A 19,710-nucleotide genomic window follows, 5' to 3' on the forward strand; every position below is an offset into this window, starting at 1 on the left:
TAAGGCAAAAGGGGGAAGATGAGGTCTATACACAAAGTTCTGAAGTCAAAGGTCCATAGATTGAAAATAAATTAATATTGTAATCTTACCAGATACTGAATGAGACTTGTTAGTAAGTAGTTTCACCACCTGCAAAAATGAAAGACACGTATATAACCCCAGGTCCCCGATGAGAACAATAATAAGGGCACCGTTGTGTGTATATATACACACCAAGAACTAGGTGTCCACCTAGCAAACCTAGTTCTTGGTGTGTGTGTGTGTGTGTATTTCATTTTGCATATATATGGATATATTTATACACACATATATATATATATATATATATATATATATATATACAATCACACAAAAATAAATTCAGCGCGGAAGCAAAGTGATAATAGTCCAAAAGCAGCTGGAACACCAATACGGAGTCTCTCTTTTCCGATCAGAATATTGGATAAAAATGGGGGGGGGGGGGGTAGGTGCAGCGCTTGAGTAATCCTTGACAACGTATATGTGAAGAGAACCAGAGAAGAAATAATAGTTTAGTATTTAAAACTGTAGTGGTGATAAATAAAATAAAAGATGTGCACTCACACTTTCCTGGAGCTCCAGTGTATGCGCCTGGGCGGAATAATCCCTGCCTATGGATCAAGTGCAGAGGCAATTCTTCAAGTTATAGATGTGGTAGGGGGTATCCTCATAAAAAACAAACAAATAAAAATTGTATATGGTGAAGTATGTAGAGCTATGAAGCAAGGGTAGGTAAAAACTATAAAATGTGCACTCACGTGTAATGGAGCTGTAAAACCTGGCTCCTCTGATAGCGCTTGACGTGGTATGATCCCCACTCAAGGATACAGGTGTACTTGGTGTGTGTGTGTATATATATATATATATATATATATATATATATATGTATATGTTTGCTAGGTGTCTACTGACCTGGTAGTTCATGTAATTGTAAGCCATACCTCCCAACTATGTTAAATATAAAGTAATAAAGTAGACACTGATCTTATTATATAGACTGTAAGCTCGTTTTAGCAGGGCCCTCTTCAACCTATCGTTCCTGTAAGTTTTCTTGTAATTGTCCTATTTACAGTTAAATCCCCCCTCTAATAATATTGTAAAGCACTACGGAATCTGTTGGCGCTATATAAATGGCAATAATAATATAACAAATAATTTTATATATATATATATATAAAATGAATTCATTAAAATTCAACGTTTTAATAAACTCAAGTTGTGCATCATTTGGGAAATTCATTATGATAAAATATACAGTATAGATATAAAGATTTCTCCTTGTTTCCAATATTAAAGAAAATTACATTATTAAACTCCTATTATTGATCTTATTATGAAAATAGATACAAAGCCACAATAAAATAAAAAATCACAATAAAACCACAAACAATTAGTCTTGTGACAATTTTTTTAAGTAACTTTTCCTTTAGTTTCAGAGTAATATACTCACTTGTTCTTCCCCACTTTAGACGTAAGCTGTCTAATTACTTCACCAATCTAACAACTGAATCTTCAAAGAATAGTATAATGCAGTATGAGAAATGTGAAATGCAGAGTCTTGTTAGTTATATGCAACATATCTAGTTATTATGATTGTGGCAAAATATTACACAGTAAAATTAGAAATATATATAATGAATGACTTAAACCTTTAGAACCAGTTTGGAAATGTTGAAAAGATTAATTAGAAGTAACTAAGAAGTTTTTTGTTTTTTTTTTAGGGACCAAGAGGACAACCTGGTGAGAGAGGCCGCCCTGGAGGACCTGGTCCTGCTGTAAGTTCCCTTTATAATTGTTAATATTAAAAAGTAATTGTTATTTTAGTAAAGATAGCAACGTGAGAACAAAGTATGCATCAAATATTTGAGACACATAACATTTAGTGGCTTCTGATTACTTTTTTCCTTTTTTATTACGGTGTAGTCGTAAAATAATATGATCCTAATGGATTAATATATCTTAATAAAATATCAGCAAAATTGGTTATCACTTCATTCTTTAAAAAAAAATATAATTTTATGGGCAAACGTTGTGCCAATATATCATCAATCTGCAATATGAGATCTAAAATGCTGAATGCTAAGCATCATTCACCAATATACCTACATACTTACATTATCTTGTCATGGTTGTGTTCAGACCATGTAAGTGTGATTTACGTAATTGATTTAACTAAGCCTGTCCTTGTATTTGGTCAGATTAACACTTTGTATTTAAAAAATGTCTCTAAAAATGACTCTAATGAGTGATAATTGCTGTGAAATACATAATAATTTATGCAATTCAATTTTTTTAAACTGTTCTCAAAATTTTTATTTAATTCCACTTACATTTTATTTGGCATCACACCCAACTTCCTATTACTCTACCAAAAAAAGTTTTTCTTAGAAAAGAAATCTTTATAGATGTTTAAACAGAAAACAGTTTAAAAAAGAAAACAAAGTCTAAAATCATAGATATGCAATTTTTCAATAATCTTTATGTCTTTATTTTATTTTTACATTGCAATCTCTTCAGTAATTAAGCCACTCCAACAGGTGATATGTGTTAGCATGAAACTTAGTATGAGTAAAATTTCCACAAAGAGAATGATGTAGAGTTAATATTATGGCTAAAATAGGTAAATCAATTACCAACCTAGCTAACAGAATATAAATTAAATATGACTTTATTGGCAAATAATAGTGATGCTTTTCTACAAGATAACCTGGTATATTCAACACTATGGTAAGGTAATCTTATTATCTATATCTGTGTTAGAGTTTCTAGAAAAGTGTTATTATAAATGTGTGTATAATATTGGTTTTGTATTAATTTTAGGGAGCTCGTGGTAATGATGGAGCATCTGGAGCTTCTGGACAACCTGTAAGATTATTTTTTTTTAGTACTGTGTTATTTTTACTTCTTTATTTAATTATGGGTTAATTCTGTGTTTTTTTTCTGATGTCAGAAATGTATTAAATTATAGTGATAAATAGATATGCTAGTCAAGTCGATGTAGCAGGTGAATATTCAACATAATGAGGAAAGTGTAAAACATACTTATCCTCTTCAATGTACCTAGAATGGGTTTTAGCAGTTTTGCAATTTAAATGTGAAGTAAATCATGTTTAGCATATCCTTATTGATATGACCTATGACTTTTTGCATCGATGTTAGTGGCACTGATATTACATAATGTCTTTATCACTTATATAATAATTCTAAGCTTTATATTTAAGAACATAGGGAACATTGTAATATCTGTAATTTCCTAGATGGTAGATCGGATGTATATGTCTATATTATATTTTTGTGCAAATACTGCAGCCATTCTAAATTATACATCTCAAATCTTTCTCTAGGGTCCTCCAGGTCCTCCTGGAACTGCAGGATTCCCTGGTGGTCCAGGTCTCAAGGTATTTACTACATGACAAAGCGATGTTGCATGTGATCATCTGCATTTATAAAATATATACACAATACATTTCTGTATTCAATCTGCATTTGCCATCCACCCATGGTGTATCACACTCATCACCTCTGGGTGAAATGTTTGATATGATTGCAGGAGCATCATTAATACTGAAAATATTTTTGTCTTCTTAGGGTGAAAATGGAGCTCCTGGTTCTCGAGGCTCAGATGGTGCTACTGGTCCTAGAGGTGAACCCGGAGCCCAAGGTCCATCTGGTTTAACTGGCCCTGCTGTAAGTTTGAATTAAAATTTGCATTCAAATATGTATTATGTATTTTCCAAAACAAAAACAAACAAAAAAAAATGTACTCACAATTTACATTTCTTCCTAGGGTCCTCCTGGTAGAGATGGAAATCCAGGTGGCAAGGGAGAAGTGGTATGTATCCTATTGTGATTCATGTGACAAGACATATCAAACTATTTCAGTTTCATGTTCATATCCTTTAGTGATTGTCAGTTTTGTGTGTCCTATTCTAGCAACTTTTTAGAATTTGAGTAACTAAAGGAACACTTCAAGCACCATAACCACTACAGCACACTTATTGCCATGGAAGCCCTTCCCCATTGTAAGTCATAAAACCCATTTAAAATAATTTTACTTTTTATTTGGGGTCTGCTTGGCACTGCCCTGTCTCCATTACAGCTCAGTAAGAGGTGGAAGCTCTTTTTCAGGAACTTCGGTTAGCTCTCCATAGCTAAGTCCTTCAGTGCGAGGCTAGTTCATTGGTTGAGACAATCGGCATCCCTTTATGCTGCGCACCTACAGTTTGGCTCTTTCCTCTGCAAAAGTAAACTTCTTTAATACCCTTATAACCACGCTCTCTTGCAAATCCAAATGCTCATTTCATGCTTTTAGCTCTCGTCTTCACCCTGTTGCTCTCCCTGCTTCTACCACCTTGACTGCCACAAACTTTGCAACCAGCTTCACTGATATGATTTCTACAATCAGGTAAGAGATCTCTCATCTTTCTTCTTCCCCTCCAACCTGTTCTATGCTCATTTGCACCCACTATTGCAGAAGAGGTTTCTGCACTGCTCCAGTCCTCCCGCCCCACCACCTCTTCTCTCAGTTTTATTCCCTTGTATCTCATCTGCACTCTTTCTCCTTCTCTTGCTCTGCATCTCACTAACATTTTCAAACTCGCCCTCTCCTCTGGCATTTTTCCCTTTACCCTTCAATCATGCAAACATAACCCTGATTCTAAAAAAAACCCAAACTTGACCCTAACCCATCCAACCACCACCCTATCTCGCTACTGCCTCCAAGATCCTTGAGAGAGTTGTGTATGTGAGACTGACAGACTTCCTCGAGTCCAAGTCTCTGCTTGGCCCGCTTCATTCTGGATTCTGGACTTGTCACTCTGTCAAAACAGCTGTGACCAAAGCTAATCGCTGCAAAATCTTGGAGTCACAATTCTATCTTATTCTCCTTGACCTTTCTGCTGCTTTTGACACTGTTGATCATCAAGAGCTTCTTCTCATCCTCAGTAATCTCAGTCTATGTGATACTGCTCTCCTGGTGCTACTCCTACCTCTCCCATCACTCTTTTAGTGTTTCATTCTCTGGCTCTGCATCTTCTCCAAAACCCCTCTCTTTTGGTGTTCCCCAAGGTTCTGTCCTTGTTCCCTACTCAATCTATTCTGCCTCCCTTGGTAAAGTCATCAACCTCACTGGCTTCCAATATCATTTCTAAGTGAACGAAACGCAAATCTATATGTCCTCTCCAGATCTCTCTCTGCACCTCTTGACTCATGTCTCTGACTGCCTCTGCTATTTAAAACTGGATGACTGCTCATTTCCTTAAGCTCAACCTGTCCAAAACAGAACCTCTGGTCTTTTTTTCTATCAAGTGTTGCTACTCCCATGTCGGCCTCCCTCCAAATCAACGGTGCTACCATCACCTCTACCTTACAGGCTCGGTGTCTAGGTGTTTTCTTTGACTCCGACCTCTCCTTCACACCTCGTGTTTAGTCAATTGCCAAATTCTGCCACTTCAATCTCAAAAACATAGCGTGTATTTGCCCCATTTAACTGCAGATGTGACTAAGATGCGTGTCCATGCCATTGTCCTTTCTTGCCTTAACTACTGCAATCTGCTTCTCAGTGGTCTTACATCTTCCCAACTTACCTAGTTACAGTCTATAATGAATGCGGTGTCGAGGCTCAACTTGATATAGATCTTTGCTATATTCAGAGGAAGCCCAAATTATTATTACAACTTCACTTGTAGGAGCGCGAATTAGACACCAGACACCTGTTGGTATTCAAAATAAGCCTCTGTCGTTTTATTCGTCAGCTGGGTTTTTATACATTAAAAAGTAAGTGCTGACATGCAAATACTCATAGGACAGTAGTAGGAAGGGAGTGAAAGGGTAAAAGGAGTACAGATAAGACATAGGGATGAACGTCATGTACATATAACAAATAGGTTCAGAGAAAGAGAAAGAACAGAATGATTTGAGAAGCGACCATATATGTCTAGTTCTCCTGGAACTAGACATATATGGTCTTAAGTGTCGTTTTAAGCATCAAGCATTTCCTGAGCCCAAGTTAGCCAATTTTAATATAGGATATCATTATATGACACCTATAAGCTCGAGCCTTGGAATCAAGATGAATTCTATCACAAACTTCCTGTCCAACCGCCACACCCCCCACACCTCCCCCTCTGTCAGTCCTTACATTGGCTTTCCTTAAGATACAGTGCTCAATTTTAAATGCTGATACTTGCTTATAAACGTCTAAAAAATTCTGCTCCAACTCTCCTCCCTAATACACAAATACGTCCCATCTAGGCCCCTACACTCTGCCAAAGACCTATGCCTATCCTATGCCTGTAATCCCACCTGTAAAGCTCACCTTCAAGACTTCTCTAGGGCTGCACCGTTCCTGTGGAACTCCCTCCCCTGCACCTTTAGACTTTTATCCGGTTTCCATTCCATCAAAAAATCATTAACAGCACCCTAATTCCTCTCCTGCAACTATTATTTAAAAAAATACACCCACTAAGCCCTTAGTTGGTACTTTTCTAGCAACCTAGTTTTCTACCCTATCCTAATCTTCTGTGTCAATACTATACCCCACTCCTCTAGCAAGTATGCTTGTGTGTCCAACTCGTCTGGTTACATAAGTCTGTTAGTCCTCTTATTGTACAGTGCTGTGGGATTTGTGGGTGCTTTATAAAGAATAATAATAAGTTGACCACTTATAGCCAATGATCTAAGACCTGCATTGCTAAGTTCAACTCAATGAATAGAGCTTTCAGCTCTCACTGAATTCTAGTGGAGCAAAGAAACAGTGTCCAGCAGATTCCATATAAGAACTCAATTTTAAATTGGTGTGACTACTTACACTGTGGGGTGCCAGGGCAGACCTGTCACCTTAACCCCTACAATGCACTGTAGTGGCTATGAAGCTTGGTGTGTTCCTTAAGGCAAACAAATAATCCTTGAATTAAGATCTTCATTTGTTTTTGTGATGACAATAAGATCTCCTGAAAACAAACCAATAACTAATTATGAAGTATTAAACAGTGATCATATGTAACCAGAGCACATTTTTCAATACATGCATTTATAAAGAGCCAATATTGATTTAGCTTTAAACATGAAAATGTACATAAAAGTTATAAAAATAAATGTATTATTTATAAATATTGTTTTTGTTTTTTTAACAGGGTCCTGCTGGTATTCCAGGTGCTCCTGGTCTTGGTGGTGCTCGAGGTTCTCCTGGCCCACCCGGAATTAATGGAGCTCCTGGTTTAAGAGGTGGACCGGTGAGTGTCGTAGCCTAAGTTAAAAGAATCTTAAAGCTTAAAATATTCTGCAGCAGCCCTTACACTGAATGCAATACTATGATGAACACACATATCATGATTAAAAATGTTTCTGAGAATTATAAACAATTTTTGATTAAGTATTTCAACTTCTAATCCAAGTCAAAATTGGAGTGCGCATGTGTTGTATAGAAACAAAACATTGCTTTGAAGATATACAATGTTCGAAGAGATACAATGTTAAGTGGATATACAATGTTAAGTGGATTCTTCCAGTAGAATAGCAGTGTTAATTTTGTCAACTAACAATTATAGTCAAATTTAAGTCAACTAAAATCTTTGAGATTTAGTCGACTAAAACTAGACTAAAATGAAAGCAATTCAGATGACTAAAATATGACTAAATCAAAAAAAGAATTTTAGTAAAAAGACTATGACTAAAACTAAATTGAAATTTTCCGCCAAAATTAACACTGGTAGAATAGACTGTTTACATTCCAACAACATTAACACGTTACACCACTTATCATATAAGATATCGATATCATTCTATTTTATGCTATGATGTTAATGTATTCATTGACTGGGAAGTTGTACCGAACAAATGACTAATCTGTGTTCCCCATCCTCTGTGATTGTATCAGTTCCAAATGTAAAATGTTCTGTCTCAAGTAGTAAACTGGTGAAAATCACTGTCCGAGTAGTCAACTGAACTCAATTCAACTCAGTACAACTCAGGAGTGTCGTGAGCTGCTTTGAAATTTGTGACTTTGCCACGCCAATGTTGCACTTAAACCAAACCAAATACCAGATGCTTAGCTGGTATCTAGATTACAAGATAATTAAACGAATTAAAATATTATTTCATGACTCTTTACATTGAATAAATTAGTTAGTATTTTACATGATATAAACAGAAATCATGAAGGGAAATTGTAACAGTGTAGTCGAAGTATTAAAATACATACAAATGTATATAAAATATATATGTGACCTATCATACGGAAGTAAAAGAAATGCACTGCAAAAATGCTGCTTGTGGTTATCATTATTTTAGTCCATTCTTTTTTACCAATTCTATATTATCTGATAGTATACAAAATGTAGACACAACATCTAAACTATTGATGATATCAATGTAGACATACTAGACAAAATAGGAAAGAAATGTAGCTGCTCATTAAATTTTCCATATTTCGACAACACAGTCTTAAAGAGCCATATACCTTGTATTGATTTAAACAAATAACGTCACTCTACAAATTCACATTATAAATTAAATTAGAAAAAGGAATAATTATGAATAAAATATTGATATATATTATTTTTCTGAATGTTTGTTTTGAAAGATGAGCAATTCTCAATTGTTCTACCGAAATCCTTCATACAGTTCACCTCTGTCTCCAAATTAAGGCCTCATTTTAATATTTGTAAATAAGCTTTTCAAATTATTTAATATTTTTGGGTACTCTTTTAAAATGTATATTTTTTTAAATATTAGAACATCAAAAAAGTTATTTTATATTAAAATATCAATATATCAAAAATATAAAAAAGGCATTTCTAAATCTGAAATCATTTTAAAACTGTGTCCAAAAATATTAAATAATAGATGCCTTAATGTCAGATATGATGACAACTGTTCTTCCTACTCTGTCCATTTTGAAATATCCATATTATGTTTCATGACAGCAGACTGCTTAATACTTGACATATCTAATATTAACATAATATATTAATATGTATCTTACAAATTTTAGGGTGAAAATGGCAAAGATGGCACAAAGGGAGAACCTGGTCAACGAGGAGAACGTGTAAGTCAATAATTAACATCTTGCATCACTAAAGTTTTGCCAGAAATTAATATTCTCAGATGGTTGTGAAATCTGATAAAATAAATTGTGATTAATAGGGAGAAGCTGGACCCCCAGGTACCGCTGGACCTGCTGGTGAAGAAGGCAAAAAGGGAACTAATGGCGAGCCAGGCACAAATGGTTTACCAGGAACACCAGGAGAAAGAGTAAGTTGAAACCTGTACATTGAAACTGTAAATAGATTTAATAAAAGTAAAATATGAATCAGATAGTAAAATGTTTTATTCGGCCATGGAAAATAAAAAAAAAATGATGCACAGTTACATATATTTATTTAACCATTAACACTCATGATCAATCATTCTTTTATAGAAATAATGCTAAATATAGAAAATGTTATGTGGAATTTAATTTTAATCTTACAATATAATTAACCTAAGCTAAGTGAAATAACCAATTTCTTATTTTTCAGGGTACCCCAGGTTATCGTGGACCCCCAGGTAGCAATGGAGTCCCAGGTGAAAAGGTATGCAGTTTTTATTTATCTGTTTTGTATTTGATTCTAATCAATTCAGTACTGATATATTTTTTTAATTTAAGAATTTGTTGTGACATTTTGTGACATGTGCATTTTGAAATGTGGTATAGGGACCTCCAGGAGAACGTGGATCACCTGGTCCAGCTGGTGAAAAAGGAAATTCTGGTGACCCTGGAAGGGATGGTGGTCCTGGCTTACCTGGCATGAGAGTAAGACTTGAGAGTACTGCATCTTATTGATAGTATACATCATTTTAAAAAAAATAATAATAATATGTCTGTCTAACAGTGCTGTATTGATATAGCAAGAATGTAGTTTTATAAATATGGTTTTCACCTAAGCATAAGAGTTTATTCATTCCCACACCTGTAAAATAAAATTATTAAATATATTAATATAATACTTTTTTTTACTTCAGGCTTATTTCTCTTCTAGAACTTATGCACATTTTATAAACTAATGACAATGTAGTGGTGGTAATAATTAAATGTTCATCATGTATGCAGGACATATTGGAATGGCAATGTCTACAAATGTTTTTTTGTTGCCTTTTTTTTAATTATTTTTTTTCATTATAGGGTTCTACAGGAAGTCCTGGTAGCCCAGGAGCTGATGGCAAACCAGGCCCTCAGGTACGTTCCTAACCTTTCAAATTAATCATAAATTAAGTTTTTTTTTTTCTCAGTCCTCCTTTTCTTCTACAGTTGGTTGCTGTGTAGTACCAAGAGTTGTCATCTATATATTAAATAAACTTGAAATAGAAACCACAGATGGTAATTTGCTTTTCTATAACAACTGGAATAAAAACAGATTTAACTAAATAAAAAAAGGAGATACATAGTTCTGTAAATGCAGGCTATATACCAGAACAGTTACTTATGGTCAGATTACTCAGTTGAAGAAAACTTAAAAATCAACCATAATTTGTGTTAACCTTTTTTTTTTTTTTCCTGTGATGCTCCTTTTCTTTTACATTTATTAGACATATTTAGCAAATTACACCACAATCCAGTTCAGTGGTAACACGCCTTGCAAATGATGATAAATAATGTTAATTATTTCATTTCTCCTGTTCTCTATTCTGACTACCAGAGGCAGAGGCATTAGTATATAATGGGACATTTTTTTAAATACTTTTTTAGGATGTATTTTTCTATTACCAATTCATGATAAAAGATGGTAAAATTATAACCAATAATATTTAATATGCTTTCTATAACATAAATTGCTATTTATTCTAAAAAGTGTTGACGATATTTGTAATACTTTTCTAACAGTCAAGTCATGCCTAAATAAGATTGAGATTAGCCAAAACATGATTCTTTAACAGAGTCATATTGTGATAATCTTATTTATTTCACAAATAAAAATTTATTCCACAAATTACATATCTGTAAGCATATCAGTCGGATTATCTCAAAATACAAAAGTTTAAATCCAAAATTCTAGGCAAAATAAACCAAAACATTTAGATTGAATACCAGCAATGAGGTTCAACTAATCCTGTTAGATCAAATCTACCAGGGGTTCATCCTCTGTGTCTATTTATTATTTTATATTTTGCTTTATGACTTTACTTGGTTACATGATTACATAGACTGAAAAGAGACATGCGTCCATTAAGCTCAGCCTTTCTCACATTTTGGTTTTGCTGTTGATCCAAAAGAAAGCAAAACATTATGTGAAGCACTTTCCAATCTTGCAACAAACTAGAGAAAACAATGCTTCTTGACCCCAGTATGGCAGTCAGCTCTCTTGATCAAGAAGCTATAATTCCACACATTTAACATTTTATCCTTGAATATTATGTTTTTGCACGTATTCATCCAGTTGCTGTTTAAACATCTGTACAGACTCTGGTAAATCCACCTTTTTAGGCAGAGAATTCTACATCCTTATTGTTCTTAGTGTATAAACCCTTGCTTGTGCGTTAGACTAAATCTCCTTTCTACCAATCTAAATGTGTTAACTCGTGTTCTATGTATTTGTAATCATTTTGCATGGGATGTTGGATGTTCATATTATTATGCTAATGTATTTAATAACAACTATTTTGTCATATAAATATATATATATATATATATATATATATATATATATATATAGTTGTTATTAAATACATTAGCATATATATATATATATATATATATACATACTTTTTTTAATTTTAATTTATTTTTAAATTATTATTATTATTATTTTGTAAGGGTCCTTCTGGAGAATCTGGACGTTCTGGTCCTCCTGGTCAACAAGGTCCCAGAGGACAACCTGGTGTAATGGGATTCCCTGGTCCTAAGGGTAATGAGGTAAGTTATTACTTGTATTTATAATTTTTGTTAATATATATATTAATCAACTGAAAATAATCTGAGAATTAAAAAGTATTATCACATTGTACTATACTTTTTCAGGACTAAGTTTCCTTCTTGTCTCTTAGGGTCAACCAGGGAAAAATGGAGAAAAGGGCGGTCCAGGATCACCTGGTTCACAGGTATGATTTGTCCTTTTAAAAGTTCCCATGAATTCCATCATGGAGTCATGCAATTAATATACATGTATGTATTTTCTAGGGGCCTCCTGGAAAGAGTGGAGAATCAGGAGCACAAGGACCGCCAGGAACAGCAGTAAGTTCATATTACAGAATACATCTTTTAATCATATATATGCCATATTTACTAACTAAGCAAGTAATTGTGCCTTTCTGTCTACACAACATGTCCTACCACTGTTACTATACAGATGTTGTATAACAGACAGTCTACTTTCTATTATGTGTACCTTTTGAATAGCATTACTACCTCCCCCCCCTTTAGACTATGATCTTTAATTGACAATGTCTTCTTTAAATTTTTATACATTTTAAGTTTTGACTAGTTTTGATGATTTTAACATTAATACATTAATGTTCTCCTAATTTTGATTAGTGTAATTTTAAAAAATGTGTGACATTGACTAATGTATCTTAAACATTTTTTTAATATTAATTTTCTTAGGGTCCCCCAGGAGAAAGAGGAGAACCAGGAGCCACCGGACCTGCAGGGTTCCAGGTAATATTCCGAATGATTGGTATGATCCTTTCATACTTAAAAGGCAACTAGCATGGATAAACATATGTTGTTTGGGCATTACATTACAACATTAGTGGTTAGAGTGAACCCAGTATAATTGCAGGAAACATTTGTAATTTTACCAACATTTATTTACTAAAATCAGAAAGTGAATATAAGGTGTATATATACAACAGACAGGTTAGGTTTAATTACTTCAAATTTAATTTAAATCTACAGGGGGTAAGTCAATGTTGCTTTCATGAAAGATATTCCAGGATATATTATTCAACCATTTAGTCAGACAGCTGTCTTAAGAACACAGAACCCCTTGATCAGAGAAGCTAAATCCTATACTAATTCATTAATTGGCATATGCCAAGTGTGAGATTGCCCATATTATTTAACATTTGACCATATGCACTTAAGAACAGACATTGACCGTAAGTAAGATGTAGACCAAAGTCTAGATAGAGTAATACAAATGTATGAGCTAAAAAAATATATGTCTTAATTACTAAGAACAGACATTGACCGTAAGTAAGATGTAGACCAAAGTCTAGATAGAGTAATACAAATGTATGAGCTAAAAAAATATATGTCTTAATTACTTTGTTTAACATGTGAAGTAAATATTCTATTTTCTCTGTATAGGGCATGCCTGGACCAGGTGGACCTCCTGGTGAAAACGGAAAACCCGGTGAAGCTGTAAGTCGATGAACAAAATTACACCTGTGTTATCTCATCAACTGAGCATCTAAAGCTTAGAGCATTTCTTTTAAAATGCTATATTGATCACAAACAGATGAAATCAGTGGTTGTAAACTTTTTTGAAAAGAACCAAGGTTATATAAATTACGTTAGCTGGCTTAAATTTAGCTGACTTAAATTTAAAACTAGCTCAATGACCTATAAACTCTGCAAAATACCTTTGTTAAACTCTTCCCAGTATCAAGGTTATCTCAAATGTATAGGTCTAGGACATGGGTAGGCAACTCTCGGCACCCCAGATAGTTTGGACTACATCTCCCCTGATGCCTTGTCAGCATTATGGCTAGAAGAGCATCATGGGAGATGTAATCCACAGCATCTGGTGTGACAAATGTTGCCTACCCCTGGTCTAGGAGAAGGCAAGGCTGGTGAAACAGTTAGTAAAGGTAGAGGCCTGGGGTCTAAAGAACATTATGTGTCTGTTCAACCATTTAGGTCGCAATGAAGAAGCTTAGGGATTATGGATAATAGCTTAACAATCACTGGGTTAAATAATTTAGTTTAAATTACATGTATCAACCTTCTCGTCCCATGTATATGTACATGCAATACAGCAGAATGGCAAAAAAAAATAAAAAATACTAATAGGGTGATGATTTCATTGTAATTTTGACCATAAATAGAAATAATATCTGAAGTTTTTAAATCATGTTGAAAGCTTCGTAGGTCTATCAAGCTATTTTTCAGTGATGATACCTAAGGTACTACTGTTTTTTAAAAAATATTATTGTTCAACAGGTGGTAAAGCACCACTTATCATACAAACCCATATGAATATATAACCCATGGACATGTAAACAGTGTCCTTAAAATGTAGTCCGATATATAGAAATATGCAATAAAAGTACATTGTCTACCTTTGATTTGATTTTAAGCTGCTGTTTGAAAAACCATGATCTGATTTATGGGTAAAATTATAAAATAAAATCGATTTTTATGTGCACTGTGTTGCTTAATGTTTGTCGTGTATTTAATTATTGCATGCATATATGTTTATTTAAAATATCATATTATAATTATGTTTCTAATTTTTTTAAAGGGACCTAGAGGAGAAAATGGCACTCCTGGAAACCCAGGTGGCAAAGTGAGTATTAAATAAAAAAATAATAATAAATGTAAATGAATACATTTTTATTGGTAAATTCCAAACTTTAAACACAGGAATTTATATATATATATATATATATATATTTTTTTTTTTTTTTTTTTCAGTCGGGACACAAGAAGTAATTAGCATAGCATAATATAGGTTGCAGCAGAACCGATTAAGCAGTTTTGAGGCTCGGGATGTGGTGGGGGGAGGCAGGTGAACCTGGTCTCATTGTGTTCCATCGGTCACCCCATTTCAGTAGCCAATATGGTTTGGACTGGAGTACATCGAGGCTTTGCCGTGTGGGTGTATTTAGAAAACAACCAGTCTGCGATCACGATGCTTTTCGGCAACGGTTCAACATTCCGTGCAACAGCGCTGTTCCTAATGTGAACACAATTCGTTCATGGGTTAGGCGGTTGGAGGAAACTGGTACCATGCTTAGAAGAGGTACACATGGCCGACGCAGGTCCATAAGAACACCGGAAAATGTGCAGCTGGTGAGAGCAGCAATTGAGCAGTCGCCAGGACTTTCTGCTCGAAAGCATGCTGTTGCTTTGGGAATGTCAGACAGCAGTCTGAGAAGGATTCTTCATTTAGATTTGCAGTTTCATCCCTACAAGATGATGTTGGCTCAGGAATTTAGTGTAGCAGATTACGCCAACCGCAGAAATCTGTGTGAGCAAATGCTTGCACAGATCCCTCCCACAGCAGCTTTCTTCAGTAGCGACAAGGCACATTTCCATCTAAGTTGAGCTGAGAATAAGCAAAATTTCCGCAACTGTGCTAAAAAAAACCCTGAACGATTCATGAAAGACCGCTACATTCCCCTAAACTAATGCTGTGGTGTGCTGTATCACAATTCGTAGTGATAGGCCCGTAATTTTTTGAGGCAGAAGGCGTGACCATAACCATGTTGGAAAATTTACCGCAGCCCAGAATAGATGAGATTGTTGAAGAAGAGGAATTGGCGGAGTTCTGGTTCCAACAGGATGGGGCTACAGCCCACACAGCCTGAAATTCACTCAATCTTTTGAAAGAAATGTTTCCTGGACGTCTGGTCTCTCTGGGCGGTGATGTGGGGTGGCCGGCGCAGTCACCAGATTTGAGCATTTGCGATTTTTTTTCTTTGGGGATATCTTAAGGAAAAAGTGTTAAAACGTCGTCCTCACACCCTACAAGAGCTAAGGTAGCAGATTATTGAAGAAGTTAACGCCATACCCTGCGATATGAGAGAGCTGTACAAAACTTCAGATATTGTCTCAGTGTATTGCTGCTAATGGTCGCCTTCTTGAGGACCTTATTTTCAAAACTTAATGAAAAGAAAATGGTATTTACTTTTGAATTCGAAAATAAAACCAGTTTTTCCCTATATACCTCAGTTAATTTTTATAACCCCTCAAAACTGCTTAATCGGTTCTGCTGCACCCTGTACGTTAGTCAGTTGAGGTGTGCCGAAACTGACTTACCTGTAGGCATGTAAAACAAATTCCTAAGGAATTAGTACAGAAAAGTGTTCTGAAAATTGGGATTGGTCGGTAGGAGACCTACTGTGCCGATCACAATACGGTTACTGGCTAGAGGAGGTAAGAACTTTAAATAGCAGAAACTAAGCCCTTCAACAACTCCAGGCTCCTGCCTTTCTGTAAATATAGCTTAACATATTGAACACAAAGTTAAATCTATAAATATCAACTAAAATAAATATTATATAAAATGCTTAAAAACCTGAAAAAAAAACAGACGCAAATGCACATATACATCATCAATCAGGTCAACACAATATGAAGGTGATTTAATTTTGGTCACTGTTTGTAACTTCTGTTACACTTCAACTATGATCCTGTAAATCTAATGACTACACTGGTATATCCAGGATATTTGATTTTTGAGACATTTACTATATTAAGTACAGCTACTGAAAGGCAATCCTGTATTCAGAGACATTTGAATACAGGTGCAGTCTATACAGGTGCAGTCTATTAAAATATATTTATTTGTTTTGTGTTTTTGTTTATTTTCTTTTGTAGGGTGAGAATGGTGCCCCTGGTGAGAGAGGAGGACAAGGTCCACCAGGAACTCCAGGTGCTAGAGGTTCTTCTGGTCCCCCAGGTCCAGATGGTGGCAAGGTAAACAACCCTTCCCATATGCTGTTTATTAAAATGTTTAATGTTTTTCAATCTAATTAAAATGAATGATAAACTTAGGAAAAGGTAAATATATTTGACTGGTATCATTAGCTTATTTAAATAACTTGATAATCTGGATTGAACCATATTATAGCTGTTTACAATATGTTTAAGGAGCCTGTTCATGTCTGCAATTATTATTGCAAATCCATTTAGGGCCCTGCTGGACCTCCTGGCCCCCCTGGTGGAATGGGTCCATCTGGTCTTCAAGGAATGCCTGGAGAAAGAGGAGCATTTGGAAGTCCCGGTCCCAAGGGTGAAAGGGTATGCATTTATTGACGTTCTTTAATACTTGCTATGAATATTAATAGCAGAATCATTAAACATTGATTGTTTTGTTTTCTGTCTCTTTCATTCAGGGAGAACCTGGTGGCAAAGGGGGTGATGGATCTCCTGGTAAAGATGGCAGCAGAGTATGTATTCATAAACCAACATGTGCTAGATAAGCATGACATAGACTGGGTTTTTGTATGAAGCTATGGCTATTTCAATACTGCAAGAAAGCAAAACAAATACCAAGGATTATTTAAAAATGTATTATTTAGAACGTGGGGGTTTAAAAGTACTTATACGCACTTGTTTTATAAGCTCACACATTGTATTGTATGGATTAACACTGCACATGTCATACTACTGCAAGTAATGCATTTTGTTGATTGTTTATGTATATAACTTGAAAATATTCAATAAAATGGGAAACATGAAAACAGGGGAAGAAAAGTCCAACATATATTGTTTGTTTTATAGACTGAACTTTGCTCTCCCAATTGTTGTTTTTAGTGGCAATTATATATTTGATTGTTTTTGTTTGAAATTATAAATATATCTGAAACAACTTTTTATTTCAGGGTTCTGCAGGTCCCATAGGTCCACCTGGTCCAGCTGGTCCATCTGGTGATAAGGTATGTGGGTTTCGTTATTTGTAAGATTTTATTTTAAGAACACTCATTATCAATAAAATGATGATAATGTTAATGTTCTTCCCACACATATGGATCAATCTGAATCGTTATTTTAAACAGGGTCTAATGTGCTAATGTGCAGATTATTAAATGTTAAATTGGAAACATGACCAGTAAATATGTGGTATTTATATATCTGTTAAAGGGACGCTATAGTCACCAGAACTACATCTTAATGCAGTAGTGATAGTCAGTCCCATCAGGTTGAGCACTGTAAAACGCTGCCTTTTCACATTCTGATTCTCAACCATATGACTCAAACAGTAGATATGTTAGCTTGTTGGTATACCTGTACCATTTAGGGTTTAGTGTTTTTGTTTGTACTTATTGTACTGTATTTTACAGGGTGAAAGTGGTCCCGCTGGACCTCCAGGTCCCACTGGTACACGTGGTGGTCCCGTAAGTAGCTTTATCATATACTCATCATACTCATTCCTATGTTTAAAAACCCAGAGGTCCGAAACACGTAAGGAGGTTCTGCTTGACCTTTTTTTTCCCTGTTTGATTTGGTGCCTAATAAATGTCAGTTTGATTTGAGTGAGCACTTGATGTGGCGTTCTTTCTTTTTTTATGTTCTTACTACTCATCATATTAAACTAATATTAAAAGCATTTTCTAATGCACAACTGTCCAAATAAATTAGGATATTGCTGTTCATCCTACAAATCTCTGCTTTACATAGTCTTCTTAAATGTGTTACCTTATCTGGAAAATTACATAAATTACATTAAATTACATTAAAATACGTTTCATTTAGAAATCATAATTCACCTGACTAATTATTTTATGATTCAGTGATTGTTTTTGAGTTTAGTATAGCAGGGCATTCTTTTTTTCATAAGTCTAATCTATGCACTGACTGTTATAAAAATATAGTTTCATCATCAGCTTGTTTTTATGAGTGGGGAGTTTTTAATTTAATTTTTCATTTCCCTTTTATTCACGGTTTTTCATCCCAGAAAGAATGTGGTTTATATTTTCACTAATGTTCGGTGAATATTTGTTTAATGCATGGTCATGGATTAAAATGTATATTCATCAAACAACCTCAATGTTAAAGTATTACTCCACTCCTTTTGGATTGCCTATAACTTCACTGGCACAATGTGAACAATATGAACCTGTGAGGGGGAGAGAGTGCAGAGGAAGATTGGGAGGGAGGTAGGGAAATAGACATAAAAAAACAAGTGTTATTAAGTGATAGTGCAGTGGAGAGGGCTCAACTTGGTGAAGGAGGGAACGAGGGGACAGCTTAATACATCAGTTGCCAATATTTCAAGGAGAAGCGCTGTGCATACAGATTTCTACCACCATTACCTCTTCACAGGGCCGCTACCAGAAATTTTGGGACCCCTGACAAAGCACAAGGTCTGGGCACCCCCCCCCCCCCGCTATAAATGCAGTGTGTGTTAGTGTAATGAATGCAGTGTGTGTCAGTGTAGTGGATGCAGTGTATGTGTCAGTTTAGTGGATGCAGTGAGTGTGTCAGTGTAGTGGATGCAGTGTGTGTTAGTGCAGTGGATGCAGTGTGTGTCAGTGTAGTTGATGCAGTGTGTGTGTTAGTGTAGTGGATGCAGTGTGTTTCAGTGTAATGGATGCAGTGTGTGTGTCAGTGTAGTGGATGCAGTGTGTGTTAGTGCAGTGGATGCAGTGTGTGTCAGTGTAGTGTATGCAGTGTGTGTGTCAGTGTAGTGGATGCAGTGTGTGTTAGTGCAGTGGATGCAGTGTGTGTGTGTGTGTGTTTAGTAGTGTATGCATGTAAATGTAAAGTTATTCCCCCCTCCCTGTTTCTTACTTGGTTCAGGGAGGGGGGAAGATTATTTGATCCCTGGTGGTCCGGTCAGGTGCCATTGTGGGTCCACCTCCCCCCCCCCCCCCCTGGCTCCCTATACTTGCAGAGGGGGCCCAGCAGACTGTAGCTGTACTTTACAGCATTTCCTGCTCTCTAACTCCCGCGAGATGTGGTGTGCGCGCCGCACATCTCGCGGGAGTTAGAGAGCAGGAAATGCTGTAAAGTACAGCTACAGTCCACTGGGCCCCCTCTGCAAG

The 19,710-nt window shown here is 35.4% G+C and overlaps 1 protein-coding gene across 3 annotated transcripts in view; it reads left to right on the top strand.

Moving 5' to 3' along the window:
• COL3A1 (collagen type III alpha 1 chain) overlaps positions 1-19,710 on the top strand; it is a 59,868-nt gene that overhangs the window by 28,065 nt on the left and 12,093 nt on the right. For all 3 annotated transcript variants that reach the window (XM_063430130.1, XM_063430132.1, XM_063430131.1), the window contains exons 13-34: positions 1,740-1,793; positions 2,839-2,883; positions 3,363-3,416; positions 3,607-3,705; positions 3,806-3,850; positions 7,152-7,250; positions 9,011-9,064; positions 9,163-9,270; positions 9,537-9,590; positions 9,713-9,811; positions 10,181-10,234; positions 11,810-11,908; positions 12,040-12,093; positions 12,173-12,226; positions 12,596-12,649; positions 13,304-13,357; positions 14,460-14,504; positions 16,541-16,639; positions 16,856-16,963; positions 17,059-17,112; positions 17,548-17,601; positions 18,007-18,060. In XM_063430130.1, coding sequence (XP_063286200.1) covers positions 1,740-1,793; positions 2,839-2,883; positions 3,363-3,416; positions 3,607-3,705; positions 3,806-3,850; positions 7,152-7,250; positions 9,011-9,064; positions 9,163-9,270; positions 9,537-9,590; positions 9,713-9,811; positions 10,181-10,234; positions 11,810-11,908; positions 12,040-12,093; positions 12,173-12,226; positions 12,596-12,649; positions 13,304-13,357; positions 14,460-14,504; positions 16,541-16,639; positions 16,856-16,963; positions 17,059-17,112; positions 17,548-17,601; positions 18,007-18,060 — 1,494 coding nt within the window. The remainder of the gene's footprint in view (positions 1-1,739; positions 1,794-2,838; positions 2,884-3,362; positions 3,417-3,606; positions 3,706-3,805; positions 3,851-7,151; positions 7,251-9,010; positions 9,065-9,162; positions 9,271-9,536; positions 9,591-9,712; positions 9,812-10,180; positions 10,235-11,809; positions 11,909-12,039; positions 12,094-12,172; positions 12,227-12,595; positions 12,650-13,303; positions 13,358-14,459; positions 14,505-16,540; positions 16,640-16,855; positions 16,964-17,058; positions 17,113-17,547; positions 17,602-18,006; positions 18,061-19,710) is intronic.

The sequence above is a fragment of the Pelobates fuscus genome, chromosome 8, assembly GCF_036172605.1.
Source record: "Pelobates fuscus isolate aPelFus1 chromosome 8, aPelFus1.pri, whole genome shotgun sequence".
Lineage (NCBI taxonomy): Eukaryota > Metazoa > Chordata > Amphibia > Anura > Pelobatidae > Pelobates > Pelobates fuscus.